The sequence below is a fragment of the Sus scrofa genome, chromosome 5 (genome assembly GCF_054392235.1).
Source record: "Sus scrofa isolate SSC_HxYL_T2T_F1_AM1 chromosome 5, Sscrofa_HxYL_maternal_Yorkshire_Landrace_v2.0, whole genome shotgun sequence".
Taxonomy (NCBI): Eukaryota; Metazoa; Chordata; class Mammalia; order Artiodactyla; family Suidae; genus Sus; species Sus scrofa.
This window is the reverse complement of record NC_139387.1, coordinates 24,564,088-24,586,346: the sequence shown is the minus strand read 5'-3', so window position 1 is coordinate 24,586,346 and position 22,259 is coordinate 24,564,088. Positions and strand designations below refer to the sequence as shown.

The following is a 22,259-nucleotide window of genomic DNA, read 5'->3' as shown; positions in this document are numbered from 1 at the left end:
GAAGACAGCACTGACGGAGCAAATATTTCTTAAACGCGACATGGTAGAGAAGGAGTAGAAAAAATGTAAGAAGTTTTAAATTAAAGAAGAAACTCAGTTGGATTCATTTCAACATATTATGAAAGCAACAAATAGGAACAAAATAAAGAATATTGATCAGGAGTTCCCCTTGTGGCTCAGTGGAAATGAACCTGACTAGTATCCTAATGATGTGTGTTTGATCCCTGGCCTTGCTCAGAGGGTTAAGGTTCTGACTTTGACTGAGGTGTGGTGTAGGTAGCAGATGCAGTTTGGATCTTGTACTGCTGTGGCTGTGGCATAGGCCAGCAGCTGCAGCTCCGATTGGACACCTAGCCCGGGAACTTCCATATGCCACAAGTGTGGCCCTAAAAAGCAAAAAAAAAAAAAAATATATATATATATATATATATATATATTTATTTATATGTGTGTGTGTGTATATACACACATACACACACTATCAGTTGTAAGAAAAGAAGGGCCATATGATTTTTTTTTGTGGAGATATAACAGAAATTACTCTGAACATGTACATTTGGGTTGTTTCCATGTCTTGTCTATTGTGAATAGAGCTGCAGTGAACATGCAGGTGCATGTGTATTTTTTAAGAAAAATTTTGTCTGGATAGATGCCCAAGAGTGAGACTGCTGGGTCATATGGTAGTTCTATGTATAGATTTCTAAGGTATCTCCATGCTGATCTCCATAGTGGTTGTTCCAGTTTACATTCCCACCAAGAGTGCAAGAGGGCTCCCTTTTCTCCACACCCCCTCCAGCATTTGTTATTTGTGGACTTATTCATGATGGCCATTCTAACTGGAGTGAGGTGGTATCTCGTGGTAGTTTTGATTTGCATTTCTCTAATAATCAGGGGGGTTGAGCATTTTTTCATGTGCTTGTTGGCCATCTGTATATCTTCTTTTGAGAAACGTCTATTCACTTCTTTTGCCCATTTATCAATTGGGTTGTTGGTTTTTTTTTTTTTTTTTTTTTTTTTTTTCTTTTTTTTTTGGGCTGTTGAGTTGTATGATTGTTTGTATATTTTAGAGCTTAAGCCCTTGTCAGTTGCATAGGTTGAAACTACTTTCTGCCATTCCATAGGTTGTCTTTGTTCTCACTTTTCAATACCAACATCTTATTTGGTTCTTTAAAATTTAGTGTCTGGATTAAGCCAAATGTTCTGCCTGTTAAAGTAATTCTGTATTAAGGGGGTTGTGGAAGGAAAATTGAAGCTAGCCAAGGTGTTTCAGGTGGTGAGGGAGTTAATACAGGGCAGGAAATTAGAGGGCACTGAAGCAATGGAAGAACTAGGAAGGCAAAGGAAATAATAAAAATGCATATAGTATGTGTAAATGAGAAAAAGCCTGTAGTCATCTCAGGTATCTTTCGCAGCAGAGCTGAAATTTGCAGGATGTATGGATACTGCTGACTCCTTACTGTCAACACCCGCTGCACAACTGTGCTGTCTCGTCCTTACGTTCTGTATTCCAAATCCCATGAGCACCTTTCTAAAGTGGATCTTACCCAGCACACTGCTGTCAAGGCAGAGTCTACAAACAATTTAATAAAGGAGTTTAGAGGTTTACAGGATAGAAAATTAACCTAAAAAATAAACATTTCTTTATGGTGGAAATAAATGGCTAAAATGCAATGATAGAACCAAAATCTGATGAAATATGTCACTTGGACAAGGCAGAAGGCTGACCCTTCGATCTCATAAATTTACCAAGAGGATGCTGCCTTTTAAAGAGTGTGGATATGCATCCTTAGGTGGCCTTTAATTGGCTAAGGGCTTCTGCATCTGCAGATATGCATACTTCAAAAAAATTTTTTATGGCAGTACTTGAGCTAAGGTTCTAATTGGAGTTGAGACTGCAGCCATAGCGACACCCGATCCAAGCTGAATCTGCAACCTACACTGCAGCTTGCAGCAATGCTGCATCCTGAGCTAGGCCAGGGATTGAACCCACATCCTCATGGAGACTACGTTGGGTTCTTAATTGGCTGAAGCACCAGAGGAACTTCTTAAAAATTAAAGCATAGTGGATTTACAATGTTGTGCCAATTTCTGCTCTATAGCAACGTGACCCAGTTATACATAGACATGTTTTTTATATTCTTTTCCGTCATCATCTATCCCCAGAGATTAGATATAGTATGCTTTTTATACAATCAAACTGGCCAAGTGAAGTTGACTGATATAAATTTGGATGGTATTTTCTTTATCTAAGAACTGTTTCCCGCTCACTTCAAGTAAGAGGAGCTACACTGCTGCCTGTCCATGAATAATATGATGTAGGCAGATAAGTGAACAGGAGTAACTTATGAGATCAATGACCGTAAAAATGATTAACATTGCTAAGCACTTTTAGGATGACCAGCAAAGTCTCAAGCTTGTAAATGACAGAGCCAGAGTACAAACCAGGCGACATAAAACCAGCATATTTAAACTAACCAATACACACATGGTGGCTGAGAATCAAGTAATTGGTCCTCTTGGATTAAAGAGATGGTCAGTGATTAACACTCACTCAAGGATGGGTGGATCAATTCTTTTAAACTGCGCTTCTGTTGGAGTTGGTGGTTGGGAGTTTCTTCCCTTTGCATTGTGAATTGAAAAGAATCCGTTGGAGGCTACAAAGCAGCATGGCATTTACTATGTGACACAGAGTATCTGTATTAAGGAAGAAGGAAAACATTCAAACAAAACCATGATGTAGAAAAAATGAGAAAAAGAGGTGCATGTACGAATGAGATGAAGCAACAATTAGTTATATCACATATGAATCCTTCTTTCTGGTTCCTGAGCTAAGAGAATTAAATGGACTTTACAAATCATCCAAAGATTGTCAATCCAGTAAACCTTTTTTTTTCTTTAATATGATTTTAGTTTTTAATCTGCATTTCACAACAGTATAATTCAACATACTCCCATAGGTGAATCTACCAAAACTATGCTGAGACAACTAAAAAAGAGAAGAAGCAATACTATTAACGTGTATATTCTGTGGTTAGAGTATTATTAACCACAATCTTGGGTAAAGGTCTCAAGAGGGCATCATTACCAAGGCAAATGCTAGCTCTCAGTGGAACTGCTTTATAGAAAAGTCATTACATGCTAGTGTCTTTCCTTTATGTAATAACTAATTAGAAACCATCTGCAATCATGAAATTCTTCTTAATGATACAGGTTTTTATATTATTTTATTATTCTTATTTAACATTCATGCAGCAAATTGCTTTAAAGAAGAGAAAAACAGCTAAAAGCTATTCTAATATCTTAAGTGCTTTGCCATAGCAATGACAGATATATGATTCAGTTTTTCTGTTTTATATTGAAACTAGGTAAATTGGGAAGCAAGTTCCTTGATCTATATAAAAATCAATGTCCCCTAATCAGCATTGTTTGACACATAAAATTTTGCATTTGTTTATATATCAGATGCTCCTATATTCCATGAAATAAGTGTCAATTTAAAGGAAAACATTAAAGCAGCGTATGTGTGTGTGTGTGTGTGTGTGTGTATACACCTTCACATAAATAAATAAAAAGTATTTAAATAAATATATATGTAAATACATATATATGTAAGTACCTTCATTTATATATTATATGATTTAATTATTTAAAAATATGAATGCTATATGCTGTTCAAATAAATTAGATTGTGATAAGTATCACAATGTGTATTATTTGAGGTACATAGGTTAATATAAAATCTGGCTTTGGTCATTTCTTTGTGTTATCGGAAAATTCTACACATCATTTTGTAATGATTTTGTGCTTAAATTCATATAAGGAAAATAGTAGATGTAACATAAGAACTGAATTGAAAATACCATAAGCAGGAGTTCCCGCAGTGGCACAATGGAAACGAATCCAGCTAGGAACCATGGGTGTTGCGAGTTTGATCCCTGGCCTCGTTCAGCAGGTCAGGGATCTGGTGTTGCCATGAGCTGTGGTGTAGGTCACAGACACAGCTCTGATCTGGTGGTGTTGTGGCTCTGGTAGAGGCCAGCGGCTACAGCTCTGATTAGACCCCTAGCCTGGGAACCTCCATATGCCACGGGTATGGCCCTAAAAAGATTAAAAAAAAAAAAGGAAAATACCGTAAGTTGTTATATTTCTGCAAAGGGGTAAAAGTTAAGAGAATAGAAGAAATAAAACAATGAATTCTTTATTGGTTCTCTGCTAACAGTTGCTGTGCGTTTTGGTTATAAATTGTGTTAGATCAATGTTTTTGAGGAAAGTATCTTTCTTGTAAGGTCCTTAAATGCCTGTTTCACCTGCTGGTTCCTTAAGGTGTAAATAAATGGATTCAGCATAGGAGCCACAGAGGTGTTGAGCAGGGCCACCGCCTTTGTCAAAGCAACCCCCTCCTTTGCTGAGGTTTTCACGTACATGAAGATGCAGCTTCCATAAGAGATGGAGACAACAATCATGTGGGAGGAGCAGGTTGAAAAGGCCTTTTTTCTCTGTTGGGTTGAGGGGATTCTCAGCATCGTCCTGAGGATGTAGCAGTAGGAGAGGATGACCAGCGTCAAGGTGGACATGAGAGTCAGCACAGCCAGGGCAAAGCTCATGAGCTCTAGAGTTCTTGTGTCTGTGCAGGAGATGTGCAGTAAAGGAGCAGAATCACAGGTGAAGTGGTCGATGACGTTGGTGTCACAGAAATCCAGCTGCAGCCCCATGGTCAGTGGTGGAAAGATCACCAGGAAACCTGCCAGCCAAGAGCTGCCTACGAGCTGGTAGCAGACCCTGTGGCTCATGATGGTTGTGTAGTGGAGGGGCTTGCAGATAGCCACGTAACGGTCATAGGACATTGAGGCCAGGAGGAAAAACTCTGTTGAGCCAAGGAGGATAAAGAAAAAGAGCTGAGCAGCACAAGCATTATAGGAAATAGATTTGTCCCCTGTTAGAATGCTGACCAAAAATCTCGGATTACAGACGGACGTAAATGAGATTTCTAAGAAGGAGAAATTCCTGAGGAAAAAATACATGGGGGTCTTCAGGTGGGAATGCAGCAGGGTGAGAACGATGATAGTGAGGTTTCCAGTAACACTCAGCACATAGGTGAGAACTAAAAAGAAGAAAATCACAGCCTGTAGTTCTGGATTGTCGGTCAGACCCAGGAGGATGAACTCGGTCACGGATGTTCTGTTTCTCATTTCTGGTGGTTGATTTTTTTTTTTCGTCTTTTTGGGGCCACACCAATAGTGTATGGAGGTTCCCAGTCTAGGGGTCAAATCAGAGCTGCAGCTGCTGGCCTACACCACAGTCACAGCAATGTCAAATCCGAGCCGTGTCTCTTACCTACACCACAGCTATGCCGGATCCTTAACCCATTAAGTGAGGCCAGGGATCAAACCTGCGTCCCCATGAATACTAGTCAGATTTGTTTCTGCTGAGCCATAACAGCAACTCTCTGGTGGTTGATTTTTGACAAATCTTACTGACAAAATCAAGACGGACAATAATAATCAATTAGTCAAGCATCAATAGTCTGCAACTATTTTTAATTATTTTTTATAATAATTGCATTTTCATAGAAAGTATATGGCCTTCTGTATATACATTCTCTATTTTGCCGAATTGTAAATACATCTTGCAGTTGTGCTTTCTGCTTAATATCAGTCTTGTTACTCTGCATAATGCCCTCGGGTTCATTGCTCTGTGTTTACTCTGCCTCCATTTATTTCTCTTGTTACTTGGGAAATATAGTGATTGAACATGAACTCTTTTCATGCTTCATTGTTTAGCTAAAATATAGAGGAAATTATGCTTTTCTTATGTTAGCTTTTCCAGGCATAAAATTCTTACCCATGATGAAAATCAGTGATCAGCCCAGCCCTAATTAATATTTTCCAGTGAATAGTCTAAATATTGTTGTTTTACTTATTGCCCTTTTCTCTGTAAAAAATCTGGAGATGAAGTCATTAATGTATTATACGCTTTAATTTATATTAAACAATGGTTTATGTAAATAGAATCTGTATCTGCTACTCCATTCTATTTCCAGAAATTAATGGAGCCTCTTATCCCCTATTTTTATTCTTGATTACCTAAAGAAGTTGTCTTTTCAGGAAAATGCAATTAACTTAGTGATTTTTTTTTTTTGGTCTTTTTAGGGCCACACCTGAGGCATATGGAAGTTCCCAGGCTAGGGGTCGAATTGGAGCTATAGCCACTGGCCTACGCCACAGCTGCAGCAACACCAGATCCGAGCCACATCTGCAACCTACACCACAGCTCACGGCAACGCCAGATCCTTAACCTCCTGAGCAAGGGCAGGGATCAAACCTGCATCCTCATGGATGCTAGTCAGATTCAGTTCCAATGAGCCACGATGGGAACTCCAACTTAGTGATTTTTATTTGATTGTTTCAAAACTCTGATAAAATAATTTTTCAAAATTTAATAAATAGTTCAGTATCAAAAATGCATTCACAGAATATGTTAATGAAGTTTGGAAGTACTCATATATAGAATTTAGATAATTTACATATGTTATTTAGAACTATCTTGGGTTACCGTGCCAGGAATATGCATCAGACCTTGTAAATGTACCAGAATTAAGGAAAGAAGGCCATGGTCTACATGTTTTTGTTAATTGATAAAAATCACCATTTGAAATATTTTTACATTTAAGTTTACTGACTTAACTATTTAATACATACATTATGGATAGTTTCTATATCCTATATATAATAAATAAATATATATATTTTAAGGAGAGAGAAGTCAATAGGGGATAGTAATCAATGCTTTTAATGAATAGAGGTTGAAACATCTGTTAAAAATAAACTGAAAATACTTACATATTGTCAAAAGATGGATGAATAGTGCGAAGTACTGAATACAGCCTAAATGTGCCCAATTATTATAGATTAAAAGACAAGCAGTAACCTGATGATTCTTGGAGAAATAACTGTTTTTCCCTCTCTTCCCACAAAGCTCTATGTTCCTTCATAAAAACCTTCAAGTTTCATCTCAAAACATCTAGCGGAAGTTTCTGCATGCTCTTCTTCATTATTGTTCTAAATCTGAAATCCTAAAATGTCCTACTTGCTATTTTAACACAACTTTTCATATGAAAGTTATAAAAGAAAAACAATCTAGCACTATTTTTCTTTTTTGATGAGCTGGTCTGATATTTCACAGAGTCCATCGCCATTTATTTTCCTTAGGAACAAAGTAAACCTAGCACTTTTAATGTGTTATGTGATAGAAATACATTTTTTCTTCAGAAATATTCTTCAAGATAAATTCTTAATGACCTTTGGGAAAATAGTAATAGGTCACTGATGAATCATGCACAAGAGCAACATTGGTGAGTATATTTTAATTGATATTATGGGACCTGTGTCCCAGGAGAAGACTGGGGAAATTATCCAGCAGGGAGATGCCCAGGTCTGTGGGGTGGGGGGATGGTGGTAAGCTTAGCAAAAATAAACCCACAGTTTCTGATGATACTATTCCTACAATTGATAAGTAATTTTTAACACGGTGTGGTATCTGTTTAAAATCTGAAAGGCAAAACAGGCAGAAAACTATTAATGAAGAAATACCTGGTTTCATTTTGTATAAAATAATTTTAAAATTATTAAAATCTTTTGAGCTGTATCATTTCAGCTGACATTTCCTTAGGAAGTATTTCTCCCTTCATCAGATGAGGTAAATTCTGGTATACATCTAAAGTTAGAAACAACAGAAATTTTACCTTTATGTTTCTGTATTATTTCTAACGTGTTGGTATAAAACCCAAGATACATTTTAATGTGTACTAAAGCTATTACTAATGACCAAATTAGGCACAGTTCATTCCACAGTGAATAAGTACCATGCTGAAATATATAACTTCTTTGAAATAGTATCTTCTTACTGAACATATGTAAGTGAAAACTAGGATATTTAAATTATTTTTGTATATCTGATACTGGTACTTGAAAAACAGAGGTTGAGTTAATAATTGAATTACTAGAGACTTTATCACTACTGTCAATACAAATATAACTTAAGAAAACTCAACAGAGATCTTTCTATTTTTAAAGAAGTTGTCTTTGTGTGATATGTGTATATACACATATAATTTCAAGCACTTGATAATTAGGAAATCTTCATTTTACACAATAGTTAACCATTGCTTAGTAGAATATACGTTTCCAGGCTCAGCTTTAATAGCTAAATATGGTTTCATTTTAAGGATGTTCTGCAGTTAATCAAATCCCCCTTTGTTTAGCACTTCAAATTCCCACATTACAAATAATATTAGAATGCATAGACACATATTTACCTCTTGGCATCATTGTGCTCTTATCTTTTGTAAGTTTCCACAAAAGTAGTTACTAATCATAACTTTGCATACTTAACATATTCATACAGCATTTTCTAAAGAAATGGTTGTTTGTATCTCATACTTTTGTAAGAATGGCTGTTTTAACACAAATAGCATACAAAAGGTGAATACTTTAACCCTTACCAATGTGAAGGAGAATGAAATACCACTCCTCCACTTTAGAATGGAGATTATATACATATACAAAAATAGAAAATCACAAATATTGAGGAGCATGTGCTAAAATTAGAATCCATGCGCATTTCTTGTGAGAACGTAAAATGGTGCAGCTGCCATGGATACCAGTATGTTGTTTCCTCACCTGATTAAACATAGCATTGCCATATAATCCGACAACTCCACTTCTGAGTGTCTATTTAAAAGTATTGAAGTCAGGGAGCTCCCCCTGTGGTGCAGTTCCCTGGCCCAGGGGAGTGGATTAAGGATCTGGCATTTCTGCAGCTGTGACATAGATCTCAGCTGTGGCTCGGATTTGATCCCCAGCCAGGGAGCTTCCATATGCTGTGGGTGTGGCCATAAAATTAAAAAAAAATTGAAATCAAAATCTCAAAGAGGTACCTGCACTCCCATGTTCACTGTAGCCTTATTCACAGTAGCCAAAATAAGGCAACCCCCTTACTGCTGTATTTTGTATTCAGCCTAACAGATGAAAGGATAAGGAAATCATCATGTAAGTGTACAATGAATAGTGTTCAGCCTTAGAAAGGAAGGAGATTTTGACACATGCTGTAAAATCAGTGAACCTCAAAGACGTTATGTAATTCTATAACCGGGAGGAGATCCGCTGTCCAGCATTGTGCCGACAGTTGACAGTACTGTACTGCAGCCTTAAAAATTTGTTAAGAAGGTAGATCTCATGTTAAGTGTTCTTGCTACAGTTTAAAATAAGGGGGTTGCTTTCATGTTTTCCTTGGAGAATCTCTACAGGCAGTTGCCCTGGAAGGAAGTGAGAGGAAACATTAATGCATTTGGAACCTGGGCTGTGCAAATCCAACAGTTCCCGGCTTTATTTAGGGCAACTTTGAGATACAAGTAGGCATGGGATGTCAGGTACCTGAAGATTTTCAGCAAAGTGCATTTCTGATTGGATTTCTGCCAGTCAGTGCCCTATCTGGGAATTGAGAAAAAGGCTGATATCTAAGAAAAAGCCCTTGACTAGTTTAGGATAAAGATCGACTGTTAGGAGACATTTCCTAATAACTGGGAGAGGGATGTTTTCTCAACTTGGGGGACATTCCATACCATCTTCTTGCTGGGTTTGATGTTGTATGTGCTACCATAAAGTGCTCCTAATTTTTGGCCTGCAGAATTTGTTTGGAAAGCATAAGTCGTTTCAGAAGCCATGACCAAGCAAGGAACAAATTGGTAGGCAGCATGGTGCATGGAAAGTTAACTGAATTGGGATGTAGATTGAAATTTGCACCAATTCAGAGACACTTGGAAAAATGTCCTTCCCCTTTCTGGGTTCACTTTCTTCATCTCACAAGTGAGAAAGTTGGACTACATCAAGAGTGCAAATGAATCTCCTCTCAAATGAAGCTCAACTCTTAGGATACTGACTGTGTGTTGAGAATTCTGGAGTCATAGCTTCATTCTTCAAGAAAGAATTTTTCAACCTATTTGTAATTATTTGCCACAGTCATGGGAAAGTGAAATTCATGGCAAGTCTCTTTTATCTGCTATTCCTCATATTATATATGTATAATCCCCTCTATATGGAAAATTCAGTTATTTTAAGCACTTTAATAGTTTTTTTGATGCTGGAGACTAGAAAATGATTTTCAATCCCTCTGATAATATTAAATGATACCCCACACCAATCTTCTACAAAAATATGGGATTACAGGCTCTGTTCTTGGATATAAAAACTATATGTAAAGCACTGAACCTAGTCATTCAGTTTACTAGGGTTTTAAGTTCCTTCCACTGTGTTCCTGCACATGAACACTGCCACACTTTAATAAACTACAGTGTGTGTTGGAGTCCTGTCATGGCTCAGCAGTAACAAACCTGATTAGTATCCATGAGTACATGGGTTTGACTCCTGGGCTTGCTCAGTGGGTTAAGGATTGGCATTGCTGTGAGCCACAGTGTAGGATGCAGAGGCAGCTCAGATCCCTCATTGCTGTGGCTGAGGTGTAGCCTGGCAGCTGCAGCTCCGACTCAACCTCTAGCCTACAAAATTCCATATGTCATGGGTGCAGCCCTAAAAAAAAATAAATAAATAAAAAGAAAAGAAAAAAATAAACTACAGTGTGTGGAATCACACACACAAATACTTTAAATAAATAAATGGTTTATGCATGATATGATATTAATAAGTCTTGGGAATGTTTTGTAGCCACAGCCCTTCAAACTTTAGTTTTTTAGTAATTACTTCCATATTATAAATATATATATATTCATATTATCTGTGGCCATATGAACATTTGCTAATTAATACTTTATCCTAAGGATTTCAAGAGTATTTTTAATAGTTTATGTAGTACTATAATTACATTGGTGCCATATAATTATACAATTTTACAGTTTTGTCAGTATTTGGAATGTTGTATGTAACCTTATATTTGTGTTTGGCTCACATTTTAAATGATATTAGGGAGTTCCCGTCGTGGCGCAGTGGTTAACGAATCCGACTAGGAACCATGAGGTTGCGGGTTCGGTCCCTGCCCCTGCTCAGTGGGTTGACGATCCGGCGTTGCCGTGAGCTGTGGTGTAGGTTGCAGACGCGGCTCGGATCCCGCGTTGCTGTGGCTCTGGCGTAGGCTGGTGGCTACAGCTCCGATTCAACCCCTAGCCTGGGAAACTCCATATGCCGCGGGAGTGGCCCAAGAAATAGCAAAAAGACAAAAAAAAAAAAAAAAAAAAAAAAAAAAAAAAAAAAAAATAAATGATATTAGAATTTCAGAAGATTTTACAGTAATTAGCTTTGTATTAGTCTTACTGTTTTCATATATATATACATATATATTTGCTTTTACTTTGCTTTGTATTAGTCTTACTGTATTCATATATATATATTTTTTACTTTGCTTTGTATTAGTCTTACTAATACATTCATATATATATACTATATATTCATATATATATGTGTGTGTGTGTGTATATATATATATATATATATATGTATATTTGCTTTTAGGGCTGTAGCTACGGCATATGGAATCTCCCAGGCTAGGGGTTGAATTGGAGCTGTAGCTGCTAGGCTAAGCCACAGTCACAGCAACCTGGGATTTGAGCTACATCTGTTACCTACCCCACAGCTCACAGCAATGCTGGATCCTTAACCCACTGAGAAAGGCCTGGGATTGAACCTGCGTCCTCATGGATACTATTCAGGTTCCTTACTGCTGAGCTACAGTGGGAACTCCTAATTACTATATTTTCATTCCTCCTAATTAAATAGCATGATCATTTGAAAAGAGCAAAGGTGTATGAATTGTCTTTGAATTTCCCTTCTTATTTGAGAACCCATGAAATTGGGTTCTCTTATCCCTATATGTGTGTTAAATAGGTGTGTAAACATTCTGTACTGATTTTCAGTAATTTCATGAACTGGGTTTTATGATTATCCACCTCTGTCTATTTAATGCTAAAACTTTCTGATAATGAGATATGTCAAAAAAAATGTCACCGCATGTAGGGTAAAAGCAGTCATTCCTGATAATAAGTCATTAATTGTTTTATTAATTTATAATTAGTAGTAATTTCTGTTTGTATCAGTCATTGGGAGAAATCACCCTCCCAAACTGCTGCAGTCTATCACAATTTAATTTTACTGTTTAATAAAAAATGTGTAACCTGAGAAGATGTAGATAAATATTTTTGATGAAGCAGAGCTGGAGGAAAGTAACCTGGACAGGTTGAATAACCCATTATCACTGGGAGATAATTATTTATCAGCTATTTTTCTCTTTACAGATTCTGACTATCTGACTCAATAGAATAAGGAAATAAGAGGAGGGATGGGGCAGAAATAATCCTAAAGCACGGATTTCTAAGCCTTGAATTTAGGTTTTATTTCATTCATTAGTGGGAGGTTGTTGTGAACTTCATTTTGCACCGTTTATTTTCATGTGGGGTTTCAACAGGCTATCTAGAACTTTCTACTTGTCTTTTGAAACTTAAGACCAATGTTTACTTCAGTCACACTTCACATTTCCCTGTGTTTGACAAGTATGAAATAGATGAATACAGGGACCTGGGGGAAATTATTGGGAAAAAAGTTAATACAGATAAATACTTTTGGAAATAGAAAAAGGGAATTAAAAAGGAGCTGTAAAATGCCTGTGAAATCGTTGACCACCCTTTTAATGTGAATTCTACCTTCCTTTCCTTAAAGTATTTCAGTTTTGTTCATAGCATTTTCTAAAAATACTAGGTAATTTAATTTTCTGTAAGATTGACACCTTAATATGTACTATCCCTCACTAGAAGTAAGCTAGCTCTACAATAGCAAGAACTTTTTTCTGTATGCTTTATCCCCTTCTGTATACCTACCACCTAGAACAGTAATTGGTGTTTATGTGTGGTTAATTTGCGGTTTCAGCTGTAGATTTCATAGTGATTAATGCTTGTTTGATAATAACATCTTTTGGGTGATGTCCTTAAGGGCCTGTCTTACCTGCTGGTTCCTTAAGGTATAAATAAAGGGATTCAGCATGGGAGCAACAGAGGTATTAAGTACTGCCACCCCTTTGCTCAAAGCGACACCTTCTTTTGCAGATGTTTTTACATACATAAAAATGCAACTCCCATAAGAAATGGATACCACAATCATATGGGAGGAACAAGTAGAAAAGGCCTTTTTCCTTTGCTGGCCAGAGGGGATCTTGAGAATTGTTCTGAGGATGAGTGTGTAAGAGAGAATCACCAAGGCCAGAGTTACCATGAGTGTGAATACTGCTAAGAAAAATGCCATCAGCTCTAGAAACTTTGTGTCAGTGCAAGCAATCAGTAGCATAGGAGAAGAGTCACAAGTGAAATGGTCAATGATGTTGGAGTCACAGAAATCCAGCTGGAGGCCCATAATCACCGGGGGAAAGATAATGAGGAAACCAGCCAGCCAGGAGCTGATGACAAGCTGGTGGCAGACTTTGTGACTCATGATGGTTGTGTAGTGTAGAGGTTTGCAGATAGCCACATAGCGGTCATAGGACATCACAGCCAGAAGAAAAAACTCTGTGGAACCCAGAAGGATTAAAAAAAATACTTGTGTCATGCAAGCATTATAGGAAATGGTTGTGTCTCCCGTTGCAATGCTGATCAGAAACCTAGGAATACAGACCGTAGTGAATGAAATTTCTAAGAAAGAGAAATTCCTGAGGAAGAAATACATAGGAGTCTTCAAACAGACATTTGATAGCGTTAAGATGATGATGGTCATGTTTCCACCTACACTTAATAAATAGGTGAACAACATGAAGAAGAATATCACAGCTTGTAACTCGGGGTCATCCGTAAGTCCCAGAAGAATGAATTCTCTAATTGTCGTTTTATTTGGCATGACTGAACTCTGAATTCTGCAGATCTGTAGGTAAAAATAAGAGTGGATATCAACTCCTGATGTGATTTCCTAATACATTTATAGCGCTCTTCTTCTGCACAAAGAACAATAAGGCATGCATTAACAAGAAGAAAAAAATTGTTACTGTCAGAATCGCAAACTCTTATTAGAATGTATTTAGTAGCGAAAAATTCTCTGTGTTTTATTACTTTAAAAACTTGGACTTTAATCAAAGCTTGGATAATTTCCTGCTGTATATTTTTTATTAGTTATTTAACACATAGATGTTTGTTTTTTACAGTCCTAAAAATGAGTAACGATGATAAAACTACTTAGCATATACTTCATTGGGAAGTCATTCATTGGGAAGTTTAAACAAGTTATTGAGTTGATAGTATTTTTGAAAATGTAATGTCCATAAATTCCATTCTGCTGTTGGAAAACTTATTTTTGAATTGGAAGGCAGTGTATTTCTAAATAAGTTTTGGTCTATTCATAGTAAAAAGTTAAGCAGAAAATGTTGTATTTATTAATTGATTCATTGAAATCCGTTCCCTTTGCCTTTATGGAAAATTGATCCTACTCACTCCTCTTTGACTAAAGATGACACAGCATAATGCTAGCCCTTATCAATAAACAAAGCCACAGTGTAAAAGTTCCAGTTGAACTTCTTCAATGTAGTGAATCATGTAAACGATGAAAGAGATCACATTATTTCCTCTGACTTAATTATTTCAGAAATTTATTTTATGACAACCCTTATCAAGTTCTGCTTTCAAAAATAATAATCTGGTAACTTCATTGTTTATCAAACCATAGTTTTCAAGCTTGTGATCAGGAAAGAAAGTATATTGAAAGATCATAACAGCAATAATCGCAGTAAGGATGCATATAACACACTATATGGAGTTATATTATTTTTATCAATATTATTAATATTATAGCAAAGACCTAACAGGTTTTTCCCTCTGCCCCCAAAACGTTCTTGGTAGGTCCTATTAAGAGACTCACTTTGCAGCTGAGGAAATTGAGGTACAGAGGTGGTATGTAACCTGCCCAAGGTCACATGAGAAGTGTATATAGGTATTAGCATCCATGTCTGTCTGCCACTGCGTTATTCCTAGTGCTTAACACTGATTCTGATTCATTTTTTGATGAATTAAATTCAAAATTAATTATTGAGTAATGTGTATGCAACCTTGATTCGAAGTGGCCTCAAAATCCACATATTTCTTTAGCTGTATGGGTTTAGCTCTGCATTTATGCCTCAACTATTCAGAACCAGTCAATCCTGACAGAAAAAGATACTAGGAACAATGATTGTCCACAAAATGGGAACTTTAGGTTATGGGAATTTTGGAATCCCAGTGAGGTAGATGCTCAATATCTTGAAAGATACTTATCTGTGTAGTTCAGCATGATGTGCCTGCTACCAGTACTAGAAAGAGTACTTTCTAGCAGATTGATGATAATTGAACTCTGAGGGTAGACTGATTTCATAACAGAATCAAAGAGTGGGTTGTTAGGACTGTGCAAATGACAAAGACATGGGATACGGTATCCTGTGGCTGGTATGACTGTACTTGGTCATACAAGATTAGACCTGGCTGAAAAAATTCTACCTCCAGAGGCAAGTGTGATATATATATGAGCTCAGCTGTGACAAATTTAGGACATTGTAGGGAGAGAAAATAAGGCAAGAATTGACAAAATGTCCCCATGATGCATTTCAAAGAGAGTAATCCTTAGAGTTATATGATTTAGAAAGATAATTAACATTGCAGATAAAGAAGAAACATATTTTCATGCTAGTCCTTGATGGAGCCAAATCATAGTTCAAGCTGAAATATTTTTCTGATTATCTATAGGAAGAGAAACATAATGTTTAGGTAGAAGAGGCTTCCTTCATTTTGCTACATTTTATAAACTAATTTACATTTGTGTACTCACTATTTCAAATTTAAAGATTTTTGTTCAGATTTTCCTTGTCATAAACCATCCATTTCTCAGTCAAATACTCAGTTCGTAAGGATGTGAAAATCCAGTGACCCACCTTCCAAAAATATTTTGTTTGGAAATTTAAGTGTCATATGTTTCATGACTTTTCTGATACTGCTCAGTGATATAGGTTTTCCAAAAAGCTTTTCTCCAAAGAAACAGACACATCATATATATATATTTGAGTATAAGGTCACAGAAGAGTTTGTTTTTGAGGGAAACATAAAAGAAACCTCTCTGGAGACAGAAAAACTAGTGCATTTACAATGCAATTAATTTTAGCAACACTTTTTAATGAGGTCCCCTTGGGAGCCATATGTATGGGAAGGATATAGAATTCTACCTACAATATCAGACTCTGCATGACACAAAGGGAAAGGCTAATGAAAAAATATTTCTTCCTTGATTATTTTTCAAATTATTTTCCTAATTATTGTTTTAGAGAGACTCTCATTGGCTGTCTTGCAGATTTTAATGAGAAAACATGAATATGAGGTAGAAATTTAACTGGGAAATAATAGAAGAAATCCCAACCTAGGTGATTCTTTAGCACAAATGATGATGAGTGTTTTTTTTTTCTTTTTAAGTATAGCTGAGGTTCTCCGTGGAAGGTTATGCATTGTTAGTTGAGAGATTTAAAATGTTATAGATACCTGCATTCTTGGATTTAGAGAGAATGGATAAAACGTGTGGCCCAAGAGTGGGTATTTTACACTTGAATTTTAGTTAATTAAATTCAATCAGCTAATGAATTCCAGGATTTAATTAATGGTGTCATGGGGATGCCAGACCATTTGGTCAGCGCTCTAGGAAGAAAATCAAAGCTAAAACAATAGCTGTTACTTTGCAGAATAGGGACCATTTGTAGGACTGGAGGTAATGATTATGGTAAATACTGCTCTATTATCAGGCATTGGTATTCAAGATAAAACCTAATAGCATGAGGCTCTCTGGGGGAATTATCTCATTCTTATACCAACTTCAGCCAGGAAATCTCTGTCATTTGAACAGTGGATATACTCAGTGATATTTGACTGAATTTTCTTTCTCCTTCCTTCCTTCCTTCCTTCCTTCCTTCCTTCCTTCCTTCCTTCCTTCCCTCTCACAGTAAAGAAAGGGTATAGAACCAAACCTCTGGGAAAAAAATCCACCTGGAAAGAATATTTTTGTCAATTATTTAGTGTCACTTTTTCTTGAATGATTCATTAAAAAAAAAAAGAAAACAGATGGAAAGCTCCTTGATTTTGTTCTTGACCACACTTTTTTTTTTTTTTTTTTTTGGCATAAGCAACAAAAGCAAAAGTAAACAAGTGGGACTATATCAAAACAAAAAAGCTTCTGCACAGCAAAAGAATAAAAAAAATGAATAAGTAGCCTGAGAAATGGGAGAAAATATTTGCAAACTGTGTATCTCATAAGGGGTCAATACCCAAAATATATGAATAACTCATACAACTCAGCAGCAAAACCCAAATAAATCCAAACCCAAATAGAAAGTAGGCAGAGGATCTGAATAGATATTTTCCCAAAGAAGACATACAGATGGCCAACAGGTACATGAAAAAGTTCTCAATATCCCTGATGATCAGGGAAACGCAAATCAAAACCACAATGAGATGTCATCTCATCCTTGGTAAAATGGCTGTTATCAACAGGACAAGTAGCAAGTATTGGAGAGGATGTAGAGAAAAGGGAATTCTTTTGCACTGTTGGTGGGTGTATAAGTTGGTACAGCCACTAGGGAAAACTGTATGGGGGTGGGCGGGGGTTTAAAAAACTGAAAATAGAATTACCATATAATGCAGAAATTCCATTTCTGGGTATTTACCTGAAGGAACTAAAAAGACTAACTTGACAAGTATCTGCACTTTCATGTTTATTGTCACATTATTTACATTTAGCCAAGCATAGGAACAACCAAAGTGTCCCCTGTTGGATAAATGGAAAGGAATCCACAGACATGTCCTTTTTGAATAAGAGGGAGGAGGTATAGCCACAGCACATGCAATTTTAGGAGTTCGTCTCTGACTAGTTGAATGGTTTCTTACATTTAGGAAGATGGGATTAAGCACCAGATTTAAAAAGTCTTTATAAATTTAGATGTAAAAGATGTGTAAAAATAGTACAGATCTCCTTTATATATTTTGCTCAGTTTTCTATAAGGGCAGCATCTTATATAGTCATGAAACATTAGCAAAACTAAGAAACTAATTTTGTTACACTACTAATAGTTAAAGTACAGCTTTTATTCGGATTTCATCAATGTTTCTCTCAATGCCCTTTACCTGTTGAGGGTCAAGTCTGTAGTCCTTCATTGTTTTAGAGATCAGGTTTCTAAGCTTTTCCTAACCTGTGAAAGGTCCTAAGTCTTTCCTCATTTTCCATGACCTTCAGGTATTTTAAGAGTATTGGTCATGTACTTTGTAGAATACCTCCCAATTTTGTTTGTGTGATGTTTTCTAGGAATTATATGAAGCTATAATTTTGTGTGTGTGTGTGAAGAATACTACAGAGGGAGTATGCCCTTTTCAGTGTGTTATATTAGAGAGACTATGATATCCTTATGTCTTATCACTGATGCTAACTAACTCTATTAAACTTGGTTAACGGATATCATCCAGATCTCTCCACTGTAAAGATTTCCTTCTGAAACTAAGTATTTTTGAGGGAGATACTTTGATTTCTGTTGTTGTGGTTTTAAGTTGTAAAGAATAGCACAAGAGAATAGCAAAAGAATAGCATTCTTACCTTATGATTAAATCTCAGGCTTTTAGGGTGCCTGTGTTTCTAGGCCTTTGTAAGTGTTTCTGGTACAACTTTTTCCTTGGAATGTAGACCTTTGTCTGAAGAGTATTCTGGGATTATTTCAGAATGGTTCCCGTTTCTCGTCTGAATCAGGAGGTGATCTTTCTCAGATTTTCATCTTGAGAACATGGTGGGATTAGAGGAGGCAAAACCTACAAAAAAGTGGGGACCCCCTTTTTATGACAATCCTTAGATAATTTTCACTCTCATGATAATGAGCTCTTGTCTCCAGTAGTGTGTCATAATTACTAATACAGTGTTCCTACCTACTCGTGATTCCAGTATCATGTGTTGAGCAAGTGGTCTCAGTTGTGACTCAGGATTCTCCTGCTGCTTCAGATTTTAGGGTTCAGTTTGCTCTGCAGCTTCATGTCTCTTTTGGATCCAAATGAAGTTATTAATACTGAGTTTTTTTCACCTTATAAAGCAGAGGTGAGAATTTCTATGCTCTTTACATGTTGGAGCTAAAACAGAAAGTCATAGGCTTTTCTATGTAGGTGTTTATGCTGTTGGCAAATAAATTCAGTTTTGCATCTTCCTTTCCAATATGAATGCTTTCATATCATTATTATTATTACTATTATTTACTTTGTTGTATAAATGAGGATCTACAGTACCATGTGAAGAGTGAACATCCAGGTCTTATGTTTTCCTTGGTTTGAGATACTTCAGGTTTTCACAGTGAAGTAAAATGTTGGCTGTAGTTTCTTTTTCTTTTTTTAAATTATATTTTGTATGTCCTTGGTTATTTGTCATTAGATCTACTCGCTGAGAGGTTTTTTTTTTTTTTTTTTATCAGATGTGCAATTTCCACAATGGATATGGGACAATTATATTTATTTTTTTCTTAATGAACTTTTATTATTTATGTCTTTCCAGGAATTTTACCATTTCATTTGTTTTTAAATTAACTGGCCTAAATTGTCAAAAATATCCACCTTATGGAGTTCCCTTATGATGTAGAGGATTAAAGAGTCAGCATTGTCACTGCAGCAGCTCAGATCACTACTGTGGTGTGGTTTGATCCTTGGCCCAGGAACTTCCACATGCTTTGGGCATGGCCAAAAGCAAAAATAAAAATTCAGTCTCCACATTATTCACTCAATAATTTCCCTCTCAATGTGGCTAGAAATTTGCCAGTTTTAATGGCACTCTAAAAGAGCCAGATTCGTTTTCATTGTTATTTTATTTACTTTTCTGTTATCTTTTTCATTGATTTCCACATTGATCTTTATTATTTCCTTTTATTTGGCTGCTTTGAGTTTGATTTGCTCTCCTATTTTTTCTAGTTTATAGAGATGGAAAGTTAAGATCATTGATCTGAAAATTTCCTTTTTTTCTAATATAATTTGAGAATCTTAAGTTTCTTTTATTTCTACAAAGGCCTTTGGAAGGCAATTTAAAGTAGACATTATTTATTTATTTGGCCATGCCTGCAGGATGTGGAAGTTCCTGGGCCAGGGATCACACCTGTGCCACAGCAGTGACCTGGGCTGCTGCAGTGGCAAGGCCAGGTCCTTAAACCACTGCACCACAAGGGAATTGTAAGTTTCTTTTAAAGTAATGCTTTTGCTGCACCCTACAAATTTTGGTATGTTGTAATTTCATGTTAGTTTATTTAAACTGCCCTTTAATTTTTCTTTGATTTCTTTTGACCCATAGATTACATATTGATATATTAGTTTTCAAATATTAGTGGATTTTCCAGGTCTTTACATATTTATTTCTACGTTAATTACACAGTCTTCAGTAAACATACATTGTATGGCTTGAGTGTTGTGAATTTCTTGAGACTTTTTTGTCACCCTGATTATGGCCTATTATGATAATGTTTTGCGTGTTACTGGAAAGAATGAGTATTCTTTTGATATTGGGTGGAATATTCTAAAAGTGTCAATTAGATTGATGTTTGTTCAAATCTCCTATATATTTACTAGTTTTTTAGATAGACATTTTTATACCAATTATTGAGTATATTGAAACTTCTGACTATAATTGTGCATTTGAGTGCCTTGTCAAATTCAAAGCCATTTGTCAAATTGTGGCGGATTGGCAGCCAAAGTTTGGAAATAGTCATGAGATTGGTGAAAGTCAGTGAAACCATTCTTTGAAAGTCAACTGAGCATATAGAACTTACAGTGAAGTTTACTGTATGTTTTATTATTGTATATTATATTAGTAACGTTTATAATATGTCTGTGTATATTTTTCTGAGAACTGGTTGTTAAACATTTACCAAGACACTATTTCTCTGCTAAATGCTTTCAAGGATCTGGACTTGACTGAGTACCATGTTACTTGAGTCATAGTTATATCAGCATATGCAAAGTAAATATTTATATTTTCATAGATTCTCCAAAACAACTACTGAAAAAATAAAAAGTCTTATCAAGCAAAGAGATAAACACAAAGGTAATTCTGGAAAAGCTGAAAAATTCACACCTATGATGCCTCAGAAAAGGCCATTATATTTCCCAATTCTAAATGAAGTTACTATCAAACTGAGCAAAACACTTTTTTTTTCTCTTTTTCAGGGCCACACCCATGACATATGGAGGTTCCCAGGATAGGAGTCGAATTCTAGCTATCGCTGCCAGCCTATGGCACAGCCACAGCAACGTGAGATCCGAGCCATGTCTGCTACCTTCACCACAGCTCATGGCAACACCAGATCTTAACCCACTGAGCGAGGCCAGGGATGGAACCTGCATCCTCATGGATCCTAGTCGGGTTCATTAACTGCTGAGGCACAATGGGAACTCCGAGCAAAACACTTTTTACAAGGAGATACAGAAAATGTTTTTGCTGAGACAAGAAAATGTAAATATCATATGGATGTTTTAGGCATTCATATTCTCAGAATTTGTTAATGTTCACCTGTTTTTGATTATGTATAACTATTTCTGTCAACAGTGGAAAACGTTTTAGGGTAACGTCAGTGTATCAGAGATTTTTAGAACTATCTGGGAGATAAAAATATATGGTTTTAATTGTCAAAAACTTCAGAGAGGAAATTCCTAAGAGAAGCAAAAGCCTTCTTTCCCTAGGAGGTTCTTTCCATAGGAGCCTCAAATGAGCTCCAGTCTCACTCTTAACAAATCGAAAGAAAATAATGGGCTGTGGATCAACCATCTGCATAGTTTCCTAAAGACATTTCATTGTGCGGGTATTGGGGTGTTACAGAAATGTCAATACCATACTTAGAGTAACTCTGAAATTTAGTACAAAAAGTATTAAATATAATGTAATATTAAAGCCTGGACTTCACAATGAAGATATAATACCTATGCCCCAAATAGCAGAGATCAACATTTATTATGTAAAAACTATAGGAGATATAAGGATAAGTAGAACAGGCACACTGGATGTAGGAGACTTTATCACACAGACAGGTTTTTTATTTTTTTCCGTTTAGGGCCGCACCTGGGGCATATGGAAGTTCTGGGGCTAGCTAGAACTGGAGCTGCAGCTGCCAGCGTGTGCCACAGCCACAACAATGTTGGATCTGAGCCCCATCTGTGACCTACCCATCTGCAGCTTGCAGCAGCACCAGATCCTTAGCCCACTGATCCT

General features: G+C 36.3%; 4 protein-coding genes across 4 annotated transcripts in view; 1 reads left to right on the top strand and 3 right to left on the bottom strand.

Moving 5' to 3' along the window:
• The window catches only part of LOC110258130 (olfactory receptor 6C3-like), a 225,952-nt gene that overhangs the window by 157,708 nt on the left and 45,985 nt on the right, over positions 1-22,259 (top strand). The window contains exons 6-7 of the mRNA XM_084955891.1: positions 7,269-7,351; positions 9,685-10,038. The gene's annotated coding sequence lies outside the window, so the exon portion shown is untranslated. The remainder of the gene's footprint in view (positions 1-7,268; positions 7,352-9,684; positions 10,039-22,259) is intronic.
• Positions 1-22,259, bottom strand: part of LOC100737179 (olfactory receptor 6C76-like) — a 59,332-nt gene that overhangs the window by 32,073 nt on the left and 5,000 nt on the right. The window lies entirely within an intron of this gene.
• Positions 4,248-5,189, bottom strand: LOC100620182 (olfactory receptor 6C76-like). The gene has a single exon (XM_003355443.3). The coding sequence runs from the start codon at positions 5,187-5,189 to the stop codon at positions 4,248-4,250; it is 942 nt and encodes a 313-aa protein (XP_003355491.3).
• Positions 12,945-17,362, bottom strand: LOC146403262 (olfactory receptor 6C65). Its single transcript, XM_084955901.1, has one exon. It carries the CDS (start codon positions 13,881-13,883, stop codon positions 12,945-12,947), a length of 939 nt encoding a protein of 312 aa, XP_084812027.1. The 5' UTR covers positions 13,884-17,362.

Excerpts from the sequence above, each read along its gene's own strand:
- LOC100620182 (XM_003355443.3), bottom strand. The coding sequence starts at position 5,189 with ATGAGAAACAGAACATCCGTGACCGAGTTCATCCTCCTGGGTCTGACC.
- LOC146403262 (XM_084955901.1), bottom strand. The coding sequence starts at position 13,883 with ATGCCAAATAAAACGACAATTAGAGAATTCATTCTTCTGGGACTTACG.